We start from the raw sequence: 16,457 nt of genomic DNA on the forward strand, positions 1-16,457 counted from the left end.
CTTTTGTGACGGGTTGCAAATTGTGACGGATAAAATATCACCAGTTTATGATAAATAGTAATCATTTATAAATTGTTATTTATCATAATATAAAAATTACGGAATACATTTTATTATAAAAATAATCATATTTATCCATCACAATTTGCCAGTTATCACAAATGAAAATTTGTCATAATACATTAATATTGTAATTTGTATGTACACGTTAGAAAGACAGCTAACACTACGCAACTTGACCTAAATACAGCCAAAAATATACTTGTATTGATTAACAGTCTTACCTAGTAGCAAATGCATGCATGCATTTTCTTACATCATTTTTGTGAGGCATTATTTTTGTTTAAATGAACGATTAAGGTTTAGAATTAGGAAAATCGTGTTCTCATCGTCAATTTTAGGTTTAACTGACGTTGTTAGGTAATAGCAAAACACTAAAAATGAGTAATATACAGTATACACGTACTTTATAATTTACTAAAAGATAATTTTACAATGGAACTTGGATCGATAATTGATTTTAAAAATATACGGTAGAAAGTGTAAGTTAATGAAATACATGAAATCAAAATCGTAACGACTACATACAAATAACAGATAAACTTAAACGTGAAGAATTTTAAAAGTAAACCATATAAAGTTGGACAATTATTCAAGTAAATTAAAATGGAGTATTTGTGTTAAATTTGATGGATCGAATTAGTTTTTCTCATGAATACGTAGGAAAAAGTCAACGATAAGGTCACTCTCAAGAGCAAATCATGACAAAAACGTTCTTACATATTACATGCTGTCCTTTGACTCTTCAGTATTCACATACACATACGAATACGATAAGCCTAAGACTATTAGTAGCATTGGTCCATATACAACCCTCGTCTACTACTTGCATTTGACTATCAGTCGGTTTTTCTTAAAACGGACATATCTGTCATAACATCAAAACTGGTTAAATAACATTCTATTTACATAGATAAAATAAGTTTTTTTCTGCTAATATCTAGGTACATACATTTCGATTTTTTTCTTATTTTTATGTTATTTATCCTGTCTTAGATTTAAGATTTTAAAACCAGAAATTATGTTTGACTATATATATATGTGAATATCTAGACATATACACCTCCATTTCCTATAAAACCATCAACCCCCTTACACATTTCCACTTCATCTAAGTACCAAAAAACACATTTAATTTCCACTTCATTTAATCCATATTTATTAAACACTACACCTCAAAACCGTCTCTCAAAAGACTTACTATACTGACCGACTAAAACCCGCTAAAATGGTGTTATTCGCGGTGCAAGTATTAAAAGGGAAATGGTTCATGGTGTTTTCCACCCTATTAGTCATGTCGGCAGCCGGAGCCACGTACATGTTTGGGTCATACTCACCGGTTATAAAACAAGCATTAGGATATGACCAAAGTACCCTTAATCTTCTTAGCTTTTTTAAGGATTTAGGGTCAACTGTAGGGATACCTTCAGGGTTACTTATGGAAGTTGCACCTCCTTGGGTTGTTTTAGCATGTGGTGCAGTTCTTAATTTCTTTGGTTATCTTATGATATGGCTTTCCGTTACTCGCCGTATTGCGAAACCGGCTGTTTGGCAGATGTGCTTGTATATTTGCGTTGGTACGTAAATCTCATCCATACTCGTCTCTTTTCATTTTACGTAAATTCTTATATTAGACGGTTTTATAAAATAACTTAGCATACTCTCTAGGTTATTTAAGATCATTTTACTTGTTTTTAGTGATGGTTTGGTTATGAGGTTAAGTTGTGCCACGATTTTTAAGAGACCGTCTCTTGTTAAATGTCGCAATAATAATAATAATAATAATAATAATAATAATAATAATATCTATGCAAATCTTACGTCGATCCTATCTGAACATGAATAAATGCATAGTCGTGGTATGTGTAGTGTGGAGTGTTGACCATCTTGTTCATATTATATGTATATAAAGACTACCCAATTCTGATTATTTATTTATCTTTATTTACAAAAAATAAAATAATAAATAATTAATTGAGACGAAGAGAGTATATGGAAAGCTGAACTTATGAAGTGTATAATCATGCATGATCATATATTTCGTCAAAAATAAAAAAATATACTCCACAAATAATACTCAAATGAAAAATGATATAGTACTACGAAGTTTTAAATTAAGTAAAACTGTTTTATAAGAGACTTACTCTAATACGATAATACGGTATAAAAGTATAAAACATGTACGTATGTATAAGAAAGTGATGTATGCGTAGTCGGTGGCAATCGATGAAGAGGTCGAGAACAAGTCAAATAGCTAGCTGTTAATTTTAAGCTTTTATTACAAAAAACCAAGACAAAAGTGGCGTCGTTTTGGTAAGGTAGCTGGCAAATAATAAATCCGAATCTCAAGTAGTACGTAGTAGTTTCCCCCAAAAGTGGTGCATACAATAATGTCTCGTTACATCCATTTGCAATTTGCATCCAAAAATATTAAATTATTATCATCCAATAAAAATAACCAAATTTGAATTAAGTCGATAATTAGTCTGTTTTCAGTATCCTGATAGAGATTACGTTTTAATGTAAATATAAATTGTTACACTTACCAAGGAGTTTGCTTTTTTTGTCTATTGGTAGAGGTTGATAACGTGAAGGCTTGAATTATTATTGTACATATATAACTTTGCAACATTTTCAACGATATATAAATTACGTGTTAATTAACTTTCCGTAAAAATCAATCACTATATTTATTTAGGGAGAAATCGTCTCTAATATGTGGTACATTATGTGGTTATGATAATTCCTTGATAATTTTCGAGTTTTCTCAATTTAAATTTGTTTGTGAAATGATTTTAATTTGAGCAATACTCGCGATTACTTATTTAGTTATTTACATAATACTAAATAGTTGTTTGATTAATTAAACTAAATAAACTACTTATAAATCATTGCAAGAAATTAATTAAGACAAAACAGTAATAATTAGATGAAGTTATCGGTATTATTCGTGATTTAAAAATCAATTGTCACGACAACATCTCAATAATTTTCTCATAAAAGCTGAAAAATGAAAACTTCGAAATCCCCTATCTATTAAATGAATAGGTGAACTCGCAAATTTTCCATCTAAAAAAAACATCTTTTTAAATAAGAGAGCTATTGATAATTTAATTGTATTCACTAAATAAGGTAATTAATAATTATAATGTATTTCATTATATATATATATATATATATATATATATATATATATATAATTCTTTTCATTAAAATTAATCTTTTCATCAAATTATATAATTTTCACTAAACACTAAACTATTATATTTTAATTAAAGTATAAATAATATAAGACTATAAACTATTAAATTTTTTATTGATATTATTATTTGAGAATGACTTGACTCATACTATTCATACTTTGTACAAGTATAAACAAAACTATAACTGATTTTGATTACTTTCATAACAAAAAAAAAGTTGAAGGAATTTATAAATTGGAATCATTAGCGTTGTGGTATAAAAATTACTTTAAAAAAATATATTTCAGCACATTACTCAATCCTCTTGGACTAATTTTCAATTTTAATTTATTTTTTGCTCGAAACAAAATATAATAACGAGAAAAATGAACAATTAATGAGATAAAATTATTATTTTACGGTTCAATTTTACTTAGTTTTCTTGAATAATTTCACATGTCAATTTTTTTCTTCAAAATTTATTAACGTGAAATATGAAAAATTAATGAACTATTAATTTAGCATGATGAAGTAATACAAAAATAAAAAGTCTATAAATACCGCACATTCATTCCGCGGAATCTAAACTAATTTATAATTAAATTTTTAAACTTTCTCAAGTTTCCCTTATAACTTGTTTGCCCCCTATTGAAATTTTTTTACCCCTAATTGCAAATCCCGACTCCGCTACTGATCATGACGTTCTTAGACATCGAATTCGTATTTGACATACTCTTTATATCGACAGGTGCAAATTCTCAAGCATTTGCAAATACGGGTGCACTAGTGACATGTGTAAAGAATTTCCCAGAAAGCCGAGGTGTAGTTTTGGGTCTACTAAAGGGATTTGTTGGGTTAAGTGGTGCAATTATAACTCAACTTTACCTAGCTTTTTACGGCGGTAAAAACCCGGATGCCTTAATTCTCCTAATCGGTTGGTTACCCGCGGTAATTTCATTAGTGTTCTTAGGCACTATTAGGTTTATGAAAGTTACTAGGGTAAAAAATGAGCTAAAAGTCTTTTATGAGATGCTTTATATTTCACTAGGCCTTGCTGGTTTTCTTATGGTCATGATTATTCTTCAAAATAGTTTAACTTTTACTAGGAGTGAGTACATTGTCACGGGTACCGCGGTAGTTGTTTTGTTGTTGACCCCGATTTTTACCGTGGTGAAAGAAGAGTACAAGTTAAGGAAAGGTCGTCAAAATGAATTGGAGAGTGTTACTAAGGTAAATGTTGTTGTGGCGAAAAATGATGATCAAGTTAGCCCAGTAAATAACCCTTCTGTCGTATCTACAGTTGATTTACCCGTACAAAGGGAATCCGATTCATGTTTCCAAAATGTTTTTCGTCCTCCGACTAGGGGAGAGGACTACACCATTTTACAAGCATTATTCAGCATCGACATGCTAATATTGTTCTTGGCCGTAATCTGTGGGATCGGTGGAACATTAACAGCTATCGACAATTTGGGTCAAATCGGGAGATCACTTGGGTACCCAAAGAAAAGTATTAGCACATTTGTGTCGCTAGTCAGTATATGGAATTACTTAGGTCGTGTCGCGTCTGGATTCGTGTCTGAATACTTGTTAAAGAAGTACAAGATTCCAAGGCCTCTTATACTCACTTTCATCCTTGCTCTATCTTGTGTGGGCCATCTTCTCATAGCATTTAGTGTGCATAATGGGCTTTACCTTGCATCAGTGATTATTGGGTTTTCCTTTGGGGCCCAATGGCCTTTGCTTTTCGGCATAATCTCGGAGCTATTCGGGCTTAAATACTACTCGACCTTATATAACTTCGGGTCAGTAGCTAGTCCAATCGGAGGTTACATCCTAAACGTACGAATTACCGGTAATTTGTACGATAAAGAAGCCACGAAGCAATTACTTGCTTCGGGCCGGAAAAGGGCAATTGGAGAAGAGCTTGATTGTGTTGGGCCGAATTGTTTTCGTTTGGCCTTTATCATAATCACGGCCGGAACGATTTTGGGTATGTTTATTTCATTAATATTGGTTATGAGGACTAGGAAATTTTACAAAAGTGACATTTATAAGAGGTTTAGAGTGGCTGAGAACGCTTCGGAGGCCGAGATGGTTAACGGAGGTGGTCGGACGGAGAATTTGGTTACGAAGTCAAGCGAACCCGAGAAAATAAATGGTTTGGTCTTAGGTAAGGATGGAGAAAAGAGGTTGGATGGCAAGGAATAAGGAAGCTAGGTGTGTTTAATTTTTTTTTTTTTGGGGGGTGTGGATATGTACAATGTATCATATGTTAATCACAAAGTCGTGTGCTTAAGACAGTTTTAAGTTAAGACCACTCAAGCTCTCTTTCATTTTAACATTATTTAATACGATTGTGAGTGCTGTCTTAATCTAAAACGGTTTTAAGTAAGAATTTGTGTATGCTAATATGCTACATGGAGAATTGGGGATAGATTGTAGAGTTGTAGTTAGTATTAGTGACTTGAAATTATGAAATGATTGTAATTTTGATAATGTTGTAGAAATCTAAATGTTGGGTTATTAAATTTAGCTTGACGTCACAAACAATGCAAATGTTATTGGATTTGATGCTTGGTTTGGTCTTGTTAGTTTGACACCACAAACAATGCAAAATGCATATGGTAACCCTGAACTTATCAAAAAACGTTCTCCGTAACCCTCAATTTTTAACGTTTTAAAAAACTTCGTTAGTTTGCATGTTTATTGGGGCTTGGGTTTGTTTTTTAGACTTCAAATGCATAAATAGCCGAGTAACTATGGTCTTCTCAGCTCAATTAAATAAATAAACTCCAAATTTTCCTAACAAATAATTATATTCTAGGTGTAGTAAGACTTAAAAGTATAATTCATAATCTTTTTATTATCATTATTATTATTACTATCATCATTTTTATTGCTTAACAAATAATATTAAAGTAGTAAATATACCGAAACACATCTTATCTTTGTTTTTGTTATAAAAATAATAATAACATAATATCAATATTAACAATTATAATTCAATATAATTTATAACAAAAACAAAAGTAAGACGTGTTTCGATATATTTACTACTTTAGTAATCTTTGTTAAACAATAAAAATGATGATAATAATAACAATGATAATAAAAGATTATGAATTATACTCTTATCACACCTATAATATAATTATTTGTTTGGAAAACTCGGGATTTATTTATTTAATTGAGTTGAGAATACCATAGTTACTTGTCCATTTAAGCATTTGAAGTGTAAAAGACAAGCCCAAGTCCCAATAAACATTCAAACTAACGGAGTTTTTTAACCGAATAAAAGTTGAGGGTCACGGAGAATCTTTTTTAATAAGTTCAGGGTTACCATGTGGGTGGTTAAAAAACGAAGGGTTACCAGCTAGAATTCAAACAAACACAGGGTTACCACGTAGAATAACCCAAATATTATTGATCGATTGGGAGAAAGGTAGTACTTCATAATTCTTGTGTTTTCGGACACAAATAAAAACGTTTCCATCTCGACAAAATATATCAGACGTAATACCATGGAGGCATAGATGATGAATTAAGTAGAGTACATTGATATACATCAGAGCCACGCGTTCCATGTATAATATTACGCGTCTTTGTAAATCATGGTTATTGACATACTCCCTCCCAGTCACTATAATGTTCCCACTTTTCCGAAACGGATTATTTAACTAATGTTCCCATTTCCTTTTTTTGATAATTTTTACTCTTATTTTATTCATTCTGATAGAAATGAATTCCGTAATCATTAACATGTGACGGTTTTACAATATATACTAGGTAATACAAGTGTGAACATATCTTCTAATATGGACAATATAAAGATACAATATTTATTTACTAATACACCCCAAATGTTAATGGAGGAGACCGAACGCCGAGGTGGATCAATTGAGAGAATAGTTGACGCGGAAGTCCCTTAGTAAAAATATCAGCATATTGAAGCGACGAAGGGACGTGGAGAACACGGACCAATCCAACCCACACCTGCTCACGGACAAAATGGATATCAAGTTCAATGTGTTTTGTGCGCTGGTGTTGTACGGAGTTACCAGATAAATACACAGCGGAGATATTGTCACAGTAAATGACGAATAGACATATGTAGTTCGAACAGGAGATTGCGAAGCCAAGTCGTTTCGGCCACTGCATTTGCAACACCCCTATACTCAGCCTCGACACTAGAGCGAGAGATAGTAACCTGGCGTTTGGAAGACCAAGAGACCAAATTATCACCCAAGAAAACACAATACCCGGAGGTGGACCGGCGAGAGTCAGGACAGCCGCCCCAGTCGGCATCAGAATAAGCAGTGAGGCAGTGTGACCGAGAGGCGGAAAGGGTGAAACTGAACTCCATGGTGCCTTTGATATAGCGCAGAACCCGTTTCATAAATTGCAAATGAGGCTCACGGGGATCATGCATAAAGAGACAAATTTGCTGAACCGCATAAGAGATGTCAGGACGAGTAATGGTAAGATATTGAAGTGCACCTGCTAAACTGCGATACAATGCGGGGTCAGCAACAGGAGGTCCACTCGTGGCACTTAACTTGGCCGATGTGTCCACGAGTGTAACAGAGGGGTTGCAGCTGGACATATTAGCTCGTGCAAGTATGGACTTGGCATACTGTCCTTGGGATAAGAATAGACCGGATTTGGAGCGAGTGACAGTAATACCGAGAAAATGGTGAAGGACTCCAAGATCCGTCATAGAAAATTCACGAGACAAGCGCTGAATAATAAGCTGCAAAAAACGGGAGGAAGAAGCAGTGATAACAATATCATCGACATAAAGCAAGAGATAAGCAGTGTTAGCACCTTGTCGATAAATAAAGAGAGAAGCATCAGACACACTGCTGCGAAAGCCCTTAGAAGTAATAAAAGTTACAAAACGTTGGTACCACGCCCGAGGGGCCTGTTTAAGGCCATATAAAGATTTCCGAAGCTTACACACATGACCGAGACGGGAATTATCAACGAAACCTGGGGGCTGATGCATATAAACAGTCTCAAGAAGGTCACCATGTAAGAAAATATTCTTAACATCAAGTTGATGTATCGGCCAAGAACGGGAAACAACCAGGATAAGGACAGTCTGAATGGTGGCTGGTTTGACCACGGGACTGAAAGTTTCATCACAGTCAATCCCCACCTGTTGAGTTTTACCATTAACAACCAAACGCGCCTTATAGTGCTCAAGGCTACCATCAGAACGATACTTATGGCGAAGTAGCCATATGCATCGAATTATATGAGCATCCGAGGGGCGAGGCACTAAATCCCAAGTATGATTATCAATAAGAGCACGATATTCGGTGTTCATAGCGGCAGTCTAATTCGGGTCTTGAAGGGCATCACGTGGGGATTTGGGTAAAGGGGAGATGTGCTGGGGGGATGAGGCGAGAAGGTTCATTCGATCAATGGGCTTATAGATGCCATGACTGGCACGGGTAGCCATGGAGTGAGGTGGAGGCTGGGTCCGTGGTGGTGGTGGGGGGAGGTGGGGGTGGTGAGGGCGTTGTAGTGGGAGATTCGGTAGAGGTCGTGGGAGGGGAGGTGGCTGATGGGGGCGTGTCAGGAGGAGGTGTAACGGGTGAGGTGGGGGCATCAGTTTCTGGTGGAGGTGGGGGGTTTGGGTAGGCAAAATCGTCACGGGTAAGGGGTGGTTGGAGAAATTGGTAGGTAGCGGGAGATGGTTGTTCGATGGTAGCGAAAGGGAAGGTGTGCTCATCGAAGGTGACATGCCGGGACAACAAAATTTTACCAGTAGCGAGATCAAGACACCGGTACGCTCTATAGTTAGCGGGATAGCCAAGAAAGACACAACGGGTAGATCGTGGTTGGAGTTTATGTTGACGCGTGGCTGACGTGTTGGGATAACACAAACAACCGAAGACACGGAGATGATGGTATGTGGGAGTGCGAAGGAAAAGGGCGGAAGCTGGGGACCTATAAGAGAGAAGTTTGGAGGGAAGAATGTTGTGAAGGTAAGCGGCGGTGTGTAGTGCATCGACCCAAAACAGAGGAGGTAGGAACGCGTGAAGAAGGAGGGTTAACATGATTTCATTTAGATGGCAAATCATACGTTCCGCTTTACCATTTTGTGGCGAGGTGTGTGGATACGAGAAGCGGGGAGTGAGGCCGTGATTTTTTGCTAAATCGTGGAAGATGGAGTTATCAAATTCTCGACCCATATGTAACGCCCCGTAATTTCGGACCGTTAATATATTTCGAAAATAATTTATTAATCAAATAAAAGTTGATATTTAAGTATTTAAAGTAAAAATAATTCAAAGAAATATAATTTTATTATATTTTGAAGAAAAGTATTTATTTTGATAGTTTCGAGATGTTTAAAAATAGTTTAAACCGTGTAAAACTTTTTATTTCGAAATAAGGGCGTATCGGGGGGAAAATGACAATTCTTATGAACGTTGGGTAAACGAATTTGGAAATGGGTCGTATGAATACTCAATTTTCTTGTAATCTCGTGTTTAAAAACTTTGGTCTTGTCGGAATTTGCATTTGACTTACGGTTTTAATTATTATCGAAACGAGTCAAAACCGACTCGAAAAATCCCGACTCAAACTCGACTCCCTCCTTTCCTTTCTCCCTTTCCCGCGGACCAAACCCCCTTCCCCTTTTCTTTTTTTTTCCGATTTCCTTTGTCATCTTCATCTTCAACCTTCGAATCACCAGAATTCTATGTATACAAAACCACCATTTTTCTTCTTTTCAAGCTAAAATCACCATAATTTCTTCATTTCTTATCGGATTTTCACGAAATTTACCTTTCCGGAATCCCCTCGTCGAGATCTACAACCTGGTATAATTTAATTTCAGTTTTCTTGAAGTTGTTTTAAGACAAATTTTCGGAAATTTCGGTGTTCATGCTTATTTATTGTGTTTTTATTGTTTATTTAGGTGAAGAATTGGAAGACGAGTTTGGGGACTCGTATATTGTCGAGGATAGCGGCTAGTTGTTGTTAGGGTTTGGGTTTTGAGGTGCTAATTGCTCATTTTCTAGCTTAAGGTAACATATTTCGAGTTACTCGACGAAAGATCGTCACATGCTTTGTTGTTTTTGGATGTTTTGTGATTTTTGTTTGAGTAATAATTTTCACATGATTAAATTTGATGCATGCATGTTTAATCCATGTATTTTTGTTAGTTTTAGCTAACAAAGTTGAATTGGGAACGATTAATTAGTGTTTAGACGGTCTTTTATTGAACAAAAATGGAAAAAAGAGAGGTGGGGGGGCGGCTCCGGCAAAGAGTCCGGCAGGTCCACGGCTGGCCCATGGCTGGTCTGGTCGGTCCGTTGCTTGTTTCGCGATTTTTCGTACAATATTGGTCATTTCGGGTTAATTAATGTTAAAGTTGTATAGGTCACATATGAGTACACTTTTAAATTGAATCATACTAGTAGTAGAAATTATTCTTATATTGGTAGTTAGCATATGTTAGTATAGGTTATAAAATGAAATGGTAATAAAAAGGCTTAAAATGAATAATGTTAGTAGTAAAGATAATGAGGTTGGTAAAATTAAGCTTATATTGATAATTATCACATGTTAGGATAGTTTATAAGTTGAAATTGTAATGATTAGACTCAAGGTAAATTTTATAGCAATAATTGCCATGTTTTGATGATTGTGCCGAAAACTGAGCCTTAGTCCCTTTGGCTGATGCGATGTCAGTTAATTGAGTGATTGGTCACCGCAATTTAACCTGCACTGTCGCAGGTTTGGGTTGCGGGTAAAAATTCGGTTGAATGAATTAGATAATCGGCCTTTTTCTTGCTTTAGGCCATTTATTATATCTCTATTTCACATGTGTAGTTAGTTGAATTTAAGTAGCTTCTTATATTGTAGAAACGGCCCTAGATTCCCTGAAGCCTTTAATATGGTTAATATTGTTAGAATTGAAAATTGGTATTTAATACTTATTGAGGATCTTTTGTTGGATTTGTATCTTTGAATAGACATTTATATAGCCTTTCACATGATAGAATGTTAGAATTTATGTTGGTAAGTAGGACTTGTTGCCCTCTTATGGTTAAGTGGGTGTCTTACTTGACTTGTGTGGTGAGTCTTGTGTGGTGTGGGCTAAAGTATTCAAGCTGGGACTAGCTGGGACTAGGTCCTAGGTGAGTATTTCGGCCTTCATCATAGATAGGTCTTTATAGTCTTTGACGAGTATATGTTCACCGCTTGATAGCCTCTGTGTTCTGACTAGTGGATTTATATCCAAGTTGGGGCATGACCTCGATTTTATTTTGATAGTAAGTGGTCACTTAAGTACTAGCCAACCCTTTGGTGGACTCCTTAGGGTACTCACTTTGTTTTAGAAAAATTGTGGGTCTTGGGTGCGGTGGTGTGTATCCGCATGTCTAGGTCTCCGCAGATTTTAGGCTAGGGTTGTGTTGTGTCTTGGCCATGTTTTATTAATATTAACCGCAGAGCCAAGATACCGGTTCGATTACCTTCTCTACCTCGTGGTATAGACTCGAGTTACTGAGTGACTATTGACCGTGCTAAGAACTTATGCCTGTCTTTGATATATTGCCCTTTCTTGTATGGTGATTTTATGAATCGTGTAATAGGTGAGATGTAAGCCGGTTCGATTGATAAAGTTTGGATTACTATTTGAATTATATGATTCACATGATAGTTTAGTTTGGTCAGTTTAGGGGTCATAGGTTAGATTTACATGATAATTACATTGTTTATCATATTGTTTACATGTTTTACTACATGTTACATTAATTTTGACGATTCGTGGCTGGGAGGACTCGAAGTTACTCCCCACTGAATTGTGGCTTTCGTGTTTGTATAAAATGTGATTGACAGGTTGTTGATGCTTATTGGGGTCACAGACGAGCTAGTGAGCAAGGAACCTTGGACCTAGTTTTGGCTATTCTATTAGTAAACCTTTTACCCTTTTGGTTTTGTATATAATTTGAAGGGACATATGTCTCCCTTTTCTATTTTTGGTTTGTATTATTCTATTTTCTTATTTAGCTATGGCATGTAAAGTAGTTCGTTAGCATTGCAGGTTTTGGCACCCGCCTCTTGGGAATGTTGGAAATGTTGTAATTGGTTTAGAATTTTTTTTTGAAATTACAGGTTTTTGGCTAGTTGAACCAATTACAAACATATCCTACCAGTTTTTCTGTAGAATTTACGTATTTAATTAAGGCTAGATAAGGGTGTCACAGTTGGTATCAGAGCTTATTTGCTCCCGACGCACGTTTGTGCACCCCACTTAAAATCTTTTGACCTTTAAATAATAAACTTGAGAGATGGGTAGGATGGGTAGATTTAGGATTTTATGTGGTAGTCTGTTTGTGATTGCTAATTGTTAGGTACTAATTGATTTTCTCTTTTGTAAGATGGCTCTCCAATAGATGTAGATAATGCAATCTTACCTTAATCTTCCAATCTTGTTGTTTATTCGTCTTTCAAATTCCTCTTCTCTCGCCTTGGTAACTACCTTTCAATTCTTTCTCCCGATTCATTTTAGGTTCGTTTTCTTCTTATAATAAAGTCCATGTGGACACCTTCCTTTTATTCCGCAGGATAGTTCCCTTGTTCAAGAGAACCCGGTTTTGAGAGAATGTATCATTGGAGGGCGTGAAGGAGTTGAGAAATTGATTGTTTAAGGTTTGAGTTGTATTGGAGAATATAACTTGGGATCCTTTGGTTAATCTTGTTAGTTGTGCTTAATGTGAGAGTTTAGGGAGTTGAGATATACCTTGGGATTTATGTCTTTTGAGAGCTTGTTTGTTATAGGTGATTGAGCGTGGGTACTACCTTAGCACATAAGTTGAAATGAACCTAAGCGACTTCATTTGAGAGTCTCGATGTTTCTTATGGAGAATTAAAGGAATGATAGTTAGCCCCAAACGGGGTAGAGTGTACCGGTACTATTGCTCCTCATTATCGTTGTCCCAGTCTGAATATCCTTCACAAAAAAACCATTCGGGTCAAATTCAACAGTGACATTATTATCCTTAGTGAATTGGCGAACGGAAATTAGATTTTTAATTATATTAGGAGCGTAAAGGACATTTTTGAGGGATAATTTGCCGGTCAGGGAGTTGTAGGGTAGCATTACCCAATCCAAGAACAAGAATGGACTTACCGTTACAAACAAAAATTGACCGAATACGACTCAAATTAAAGGGAGGATTAAGTGTACCTGACTCGGAAGTCAAATGAGACGATGCACCCGTGTCCATAACCCATTGAGCATTGTCCGGAGGATATAGCGTCATGGTTTGAAGGGCCTGGCCGAGAGCAGCCGGGTCAAACCCAGCATTGGGAGCCGTGACATACGCCTGCCCGTAGGCAGGAGCTTGAACAGAAAACCGTGGTGGTGGCGGGGTAGTTTGGCGCAGCTGCTGCTGTTGCCAGGGCGAGACCCACCCTGGTTGTGTCGGGTAGGGACACGGTGGGATGCTCCAGGGTGTGGGCCATGGGGAGCCTCGCCAAACAGGAAAGGAGAAAGTGGCGGGAGTTGGAGTGGAAGTCTTGCCACCCCCGTTGTTACCACCACCATTTCGATCGGAATTGCGCCAATTACCATTACAACCACCTTTCTGCTAATATGGACAATATAAAGATACATAAATATACAAGATTTATTTACTAATAAATTCCTCTCTCCTATCACCAAACCCACACCTAGGTTGCACGGACACTCCTCCTAATCAGCGTTCCCGTGCCGGACACCCGTTTCAGACACGACACTCGTCGGACACACGTTAAAACGTGTCGGACACTTGTAAAGTCGTGTCTAACTTTCATCTTTTATTTGGGCACGTGTCCGACACGTGTCCATGGTATTTTGAGCCGTGTCCATGGTAATTGGACACACCTCCAAACGGAATCAAGTTGAATTTAAGGTAAATGGCAAGAATTGTTATATGGTTGAATTTGGTGGGGAAATAAGCTGAATTTGAGACAAATGAAAAAAATTACGTTGACTTTTCAAATTCATAAATTTACCATGTATAATAGTATAATACATTTTTGTATGACATTTCTTAAAATTATGAATATAATACCAGATTATGAGACACATTCATAACTATCGTTGCCATGAATGTTATTTCCATTACTCTTGATGTTACAATCAAACCGATGCATCATCCAGTAATTCATATGCGATGTTGCCTATTAACGATATTTTTTTTACTGAACAAAGGAGTGTAGTCGTGTATGTGAACCCCGGCCCATAGACCCTCTAATATCACCCTTTAAACCGACCCTACTGAGAGACGAGCTGATTCCAGAGAAGGCCGACCCTAAACTCGCCTTTTAGGCAGGTCCAATATTTATTTATTTTTTATTTCTTTTTCTGGTGAGTGGCGAGCCCGACTCTAGATTTGGACCAACCCTTAGTCCGACTTGACTAACATCAGGGGTCTTTATGGCTCAAGATGCGTTGACTGGCCCTTATTTGGAAAGACTTGAGGAGTGGGTAGGGCTGGACCGTCCTGTGCAATTGGCCGCATTTAGAAAGGGGTAGAGTTGGACAAGGAGTCAGGCCCATGCTACCCGATGTTTGGCCCAAGACCGCCCATGATGGGGCGTGCTTGACTATCTTTTTTGGTTTCTTTTTTCTTCACGGGCCAAGCGGGCCTGCCCCTCAAAATTGAAGCCAGACCCGGTACCAATGATGAGACGGGTCGGGCTCAACCAGCGCACACTATTATCTATACCTGGGAAATGGGTCATTCGGTTAGGGTTTGAGTCAGGTCACTTTGGCTTGGGTCAATAATTTATCGAGTCACTTCCGGGTCGGGTCATTTTTAGGTCTAGTCACTTCGGATCAGGTATTTCTGCGTCTGGTGGGTCAATTCGTGTCATGATTTTGCCTTAAATAAGTCATTTTTGGGGCAATTTTGGCTCTATCAGATCATTTCGGGTCACTCCAAGTCAATTCTCTTCTGGGCGGGTCACTCCAAGTCCATCAAGGCACTTTTGGATTACACTTACCAGGTCATTTTCGAATCTCCGGCCAACCTTGCGAGTTGGATCATTCAGATCGCTCAGCTTTATCAGGTCTACTTGTATTATCCACCTTTAGATGCATGGACCAGCTCACACTTATCAATACTATATATTAAATCCAGAAACCAAGGGACTTTAATGTAATTAAAGAAAGTTATACAAATTAATTATACTATATAGTTTGAAATCACTAGCACCGTGTGATGGACCCGATTAAGGGATCTCAATGTAAATATTATATAGTTTGGGTCAAATTTAAATTATATAGAAGTTTGGTAATTTTCCTAAACATTTGTAAGAGACTAAAACATGACAATTTCCTTAAAATAAAATAATAAATTAAGATGGTCAATTTCCTTAAAATAAATTAATTAATTAAGATGGTCAATTTCAAGGAGACTAAAAGAAAGAATATGCTTGATATTTTTCCTAAATATTTATAGAAGACTAGAAGATGGTCAATTTCCTTAAAATAAAATAATTAGTTAGTAGAAACATGAACACTTGTGTTATTAATTATTATCATCATAAAATTATATATTAAATTTAAAATCTATGCAATTTTATTAAACTTTATAATTTATTAGATGTATAGAGATGTTAATTATTTAACATACAAAAATGTAATATAAGTAGGTTATAAATAATTCAAGTTAGATTTTATAATATATAATATTGCATAATTGATAGTAATCACTCATTTAAATAGTAAAATTAACAATATTATCAGCGAGATTAGTGAAAGTGGTAGAAACAACAACGGGAGTAGTGAAATAATCAATATTAATGCGGCAATAGTGAAAGTAACAATAATTACGGCGGGAGTAGTGAAATTATCAATATTAATGCGGCGAAGAGTGTGAGAATAATAATTACAAATGCAGAGTAGTGAAAGTAACAATGATTATGGGCAAGTAGTGAAATGTTATTACTATTGTTTCATTAATAAGAGTAAAATATTAATAGCGGGAGTAGTGAATTTGTCTCAAAATTTATTTCATCGTAATTTTAGGATATGTTATAGAAAAATATATTAATGATAAAATTATGGGTTATGCAACAGTAATTTTATTTAATGAAAAAAAATTAATGGTAAGTAGAGGTAGCCCGGGCGAAGCCGGGCACCAATACTAGTATCCACCTATTGGTAGAACCGCAAAAGTTTTTTTTTTTTTTTTTAAAAAA

General features: G+C 36.1%; 1 protein-coding gene across 1 annotated transcript; it reads left to right on the top strand.

Annotated features, from left to right (window-relative positions):
* Positions 1–1,136: 1,136 nt before the first annotated feature.
* Positions 1,137–5,773, top strand: LOC141612668 (protein NUCLEAR FUSION DEFECTIVE 4-like). Its single transcript, XM_074431475.1, has 2 exons — positions 1,137–1,637; positions 3,991–5,773. The coding sequence occupies exons 1-2, from the start codon at positions 1,289–1,291 to the stop codon at positions 5,451–5,453; spliced, it is 1,812 nt and encodes a 603-aa protein (XP_074287576.1). The 5' UTR covers positions 1,137–1,288; the 3' UTR covers positions 5,454–5,773.
* Positions 5,774–16,457: the final 10,684 nt, after the last annotated feature.

Source organism: Silene latifolia, chromosome 11 (genome assembly GCF_048544455.1).
Source record: "Silene latifolia isolate original U9 population chromosome 11, ASM4854445v1, whole genome shotgun sequence".
NCBI lineage: Eukaryota > Viridiplantae > Streptophyta > Magnoliopsida > Caryophyllales > Caryophyllaceae > Silene > Silene latifolia.

What these genes read in the sequence shown, in the direction of transcription:
- LOC141612668 (XM_074431475.1), top strand. Translation starts at nt 1,289, where the DNA reads ATGGTGTTATTCGCGGTGCAAGTATTAAAAGGGAAATGGTTCATGGTG. An exon ending in GTGCTTGTATATTTGCGTTG is followed by an intron (nt 1,638 to 3,990) that starts GTACGTAAATCT and finishes TTATATCGACAG; the next exon opens with GTGCAAATTCTCAAGCATTT.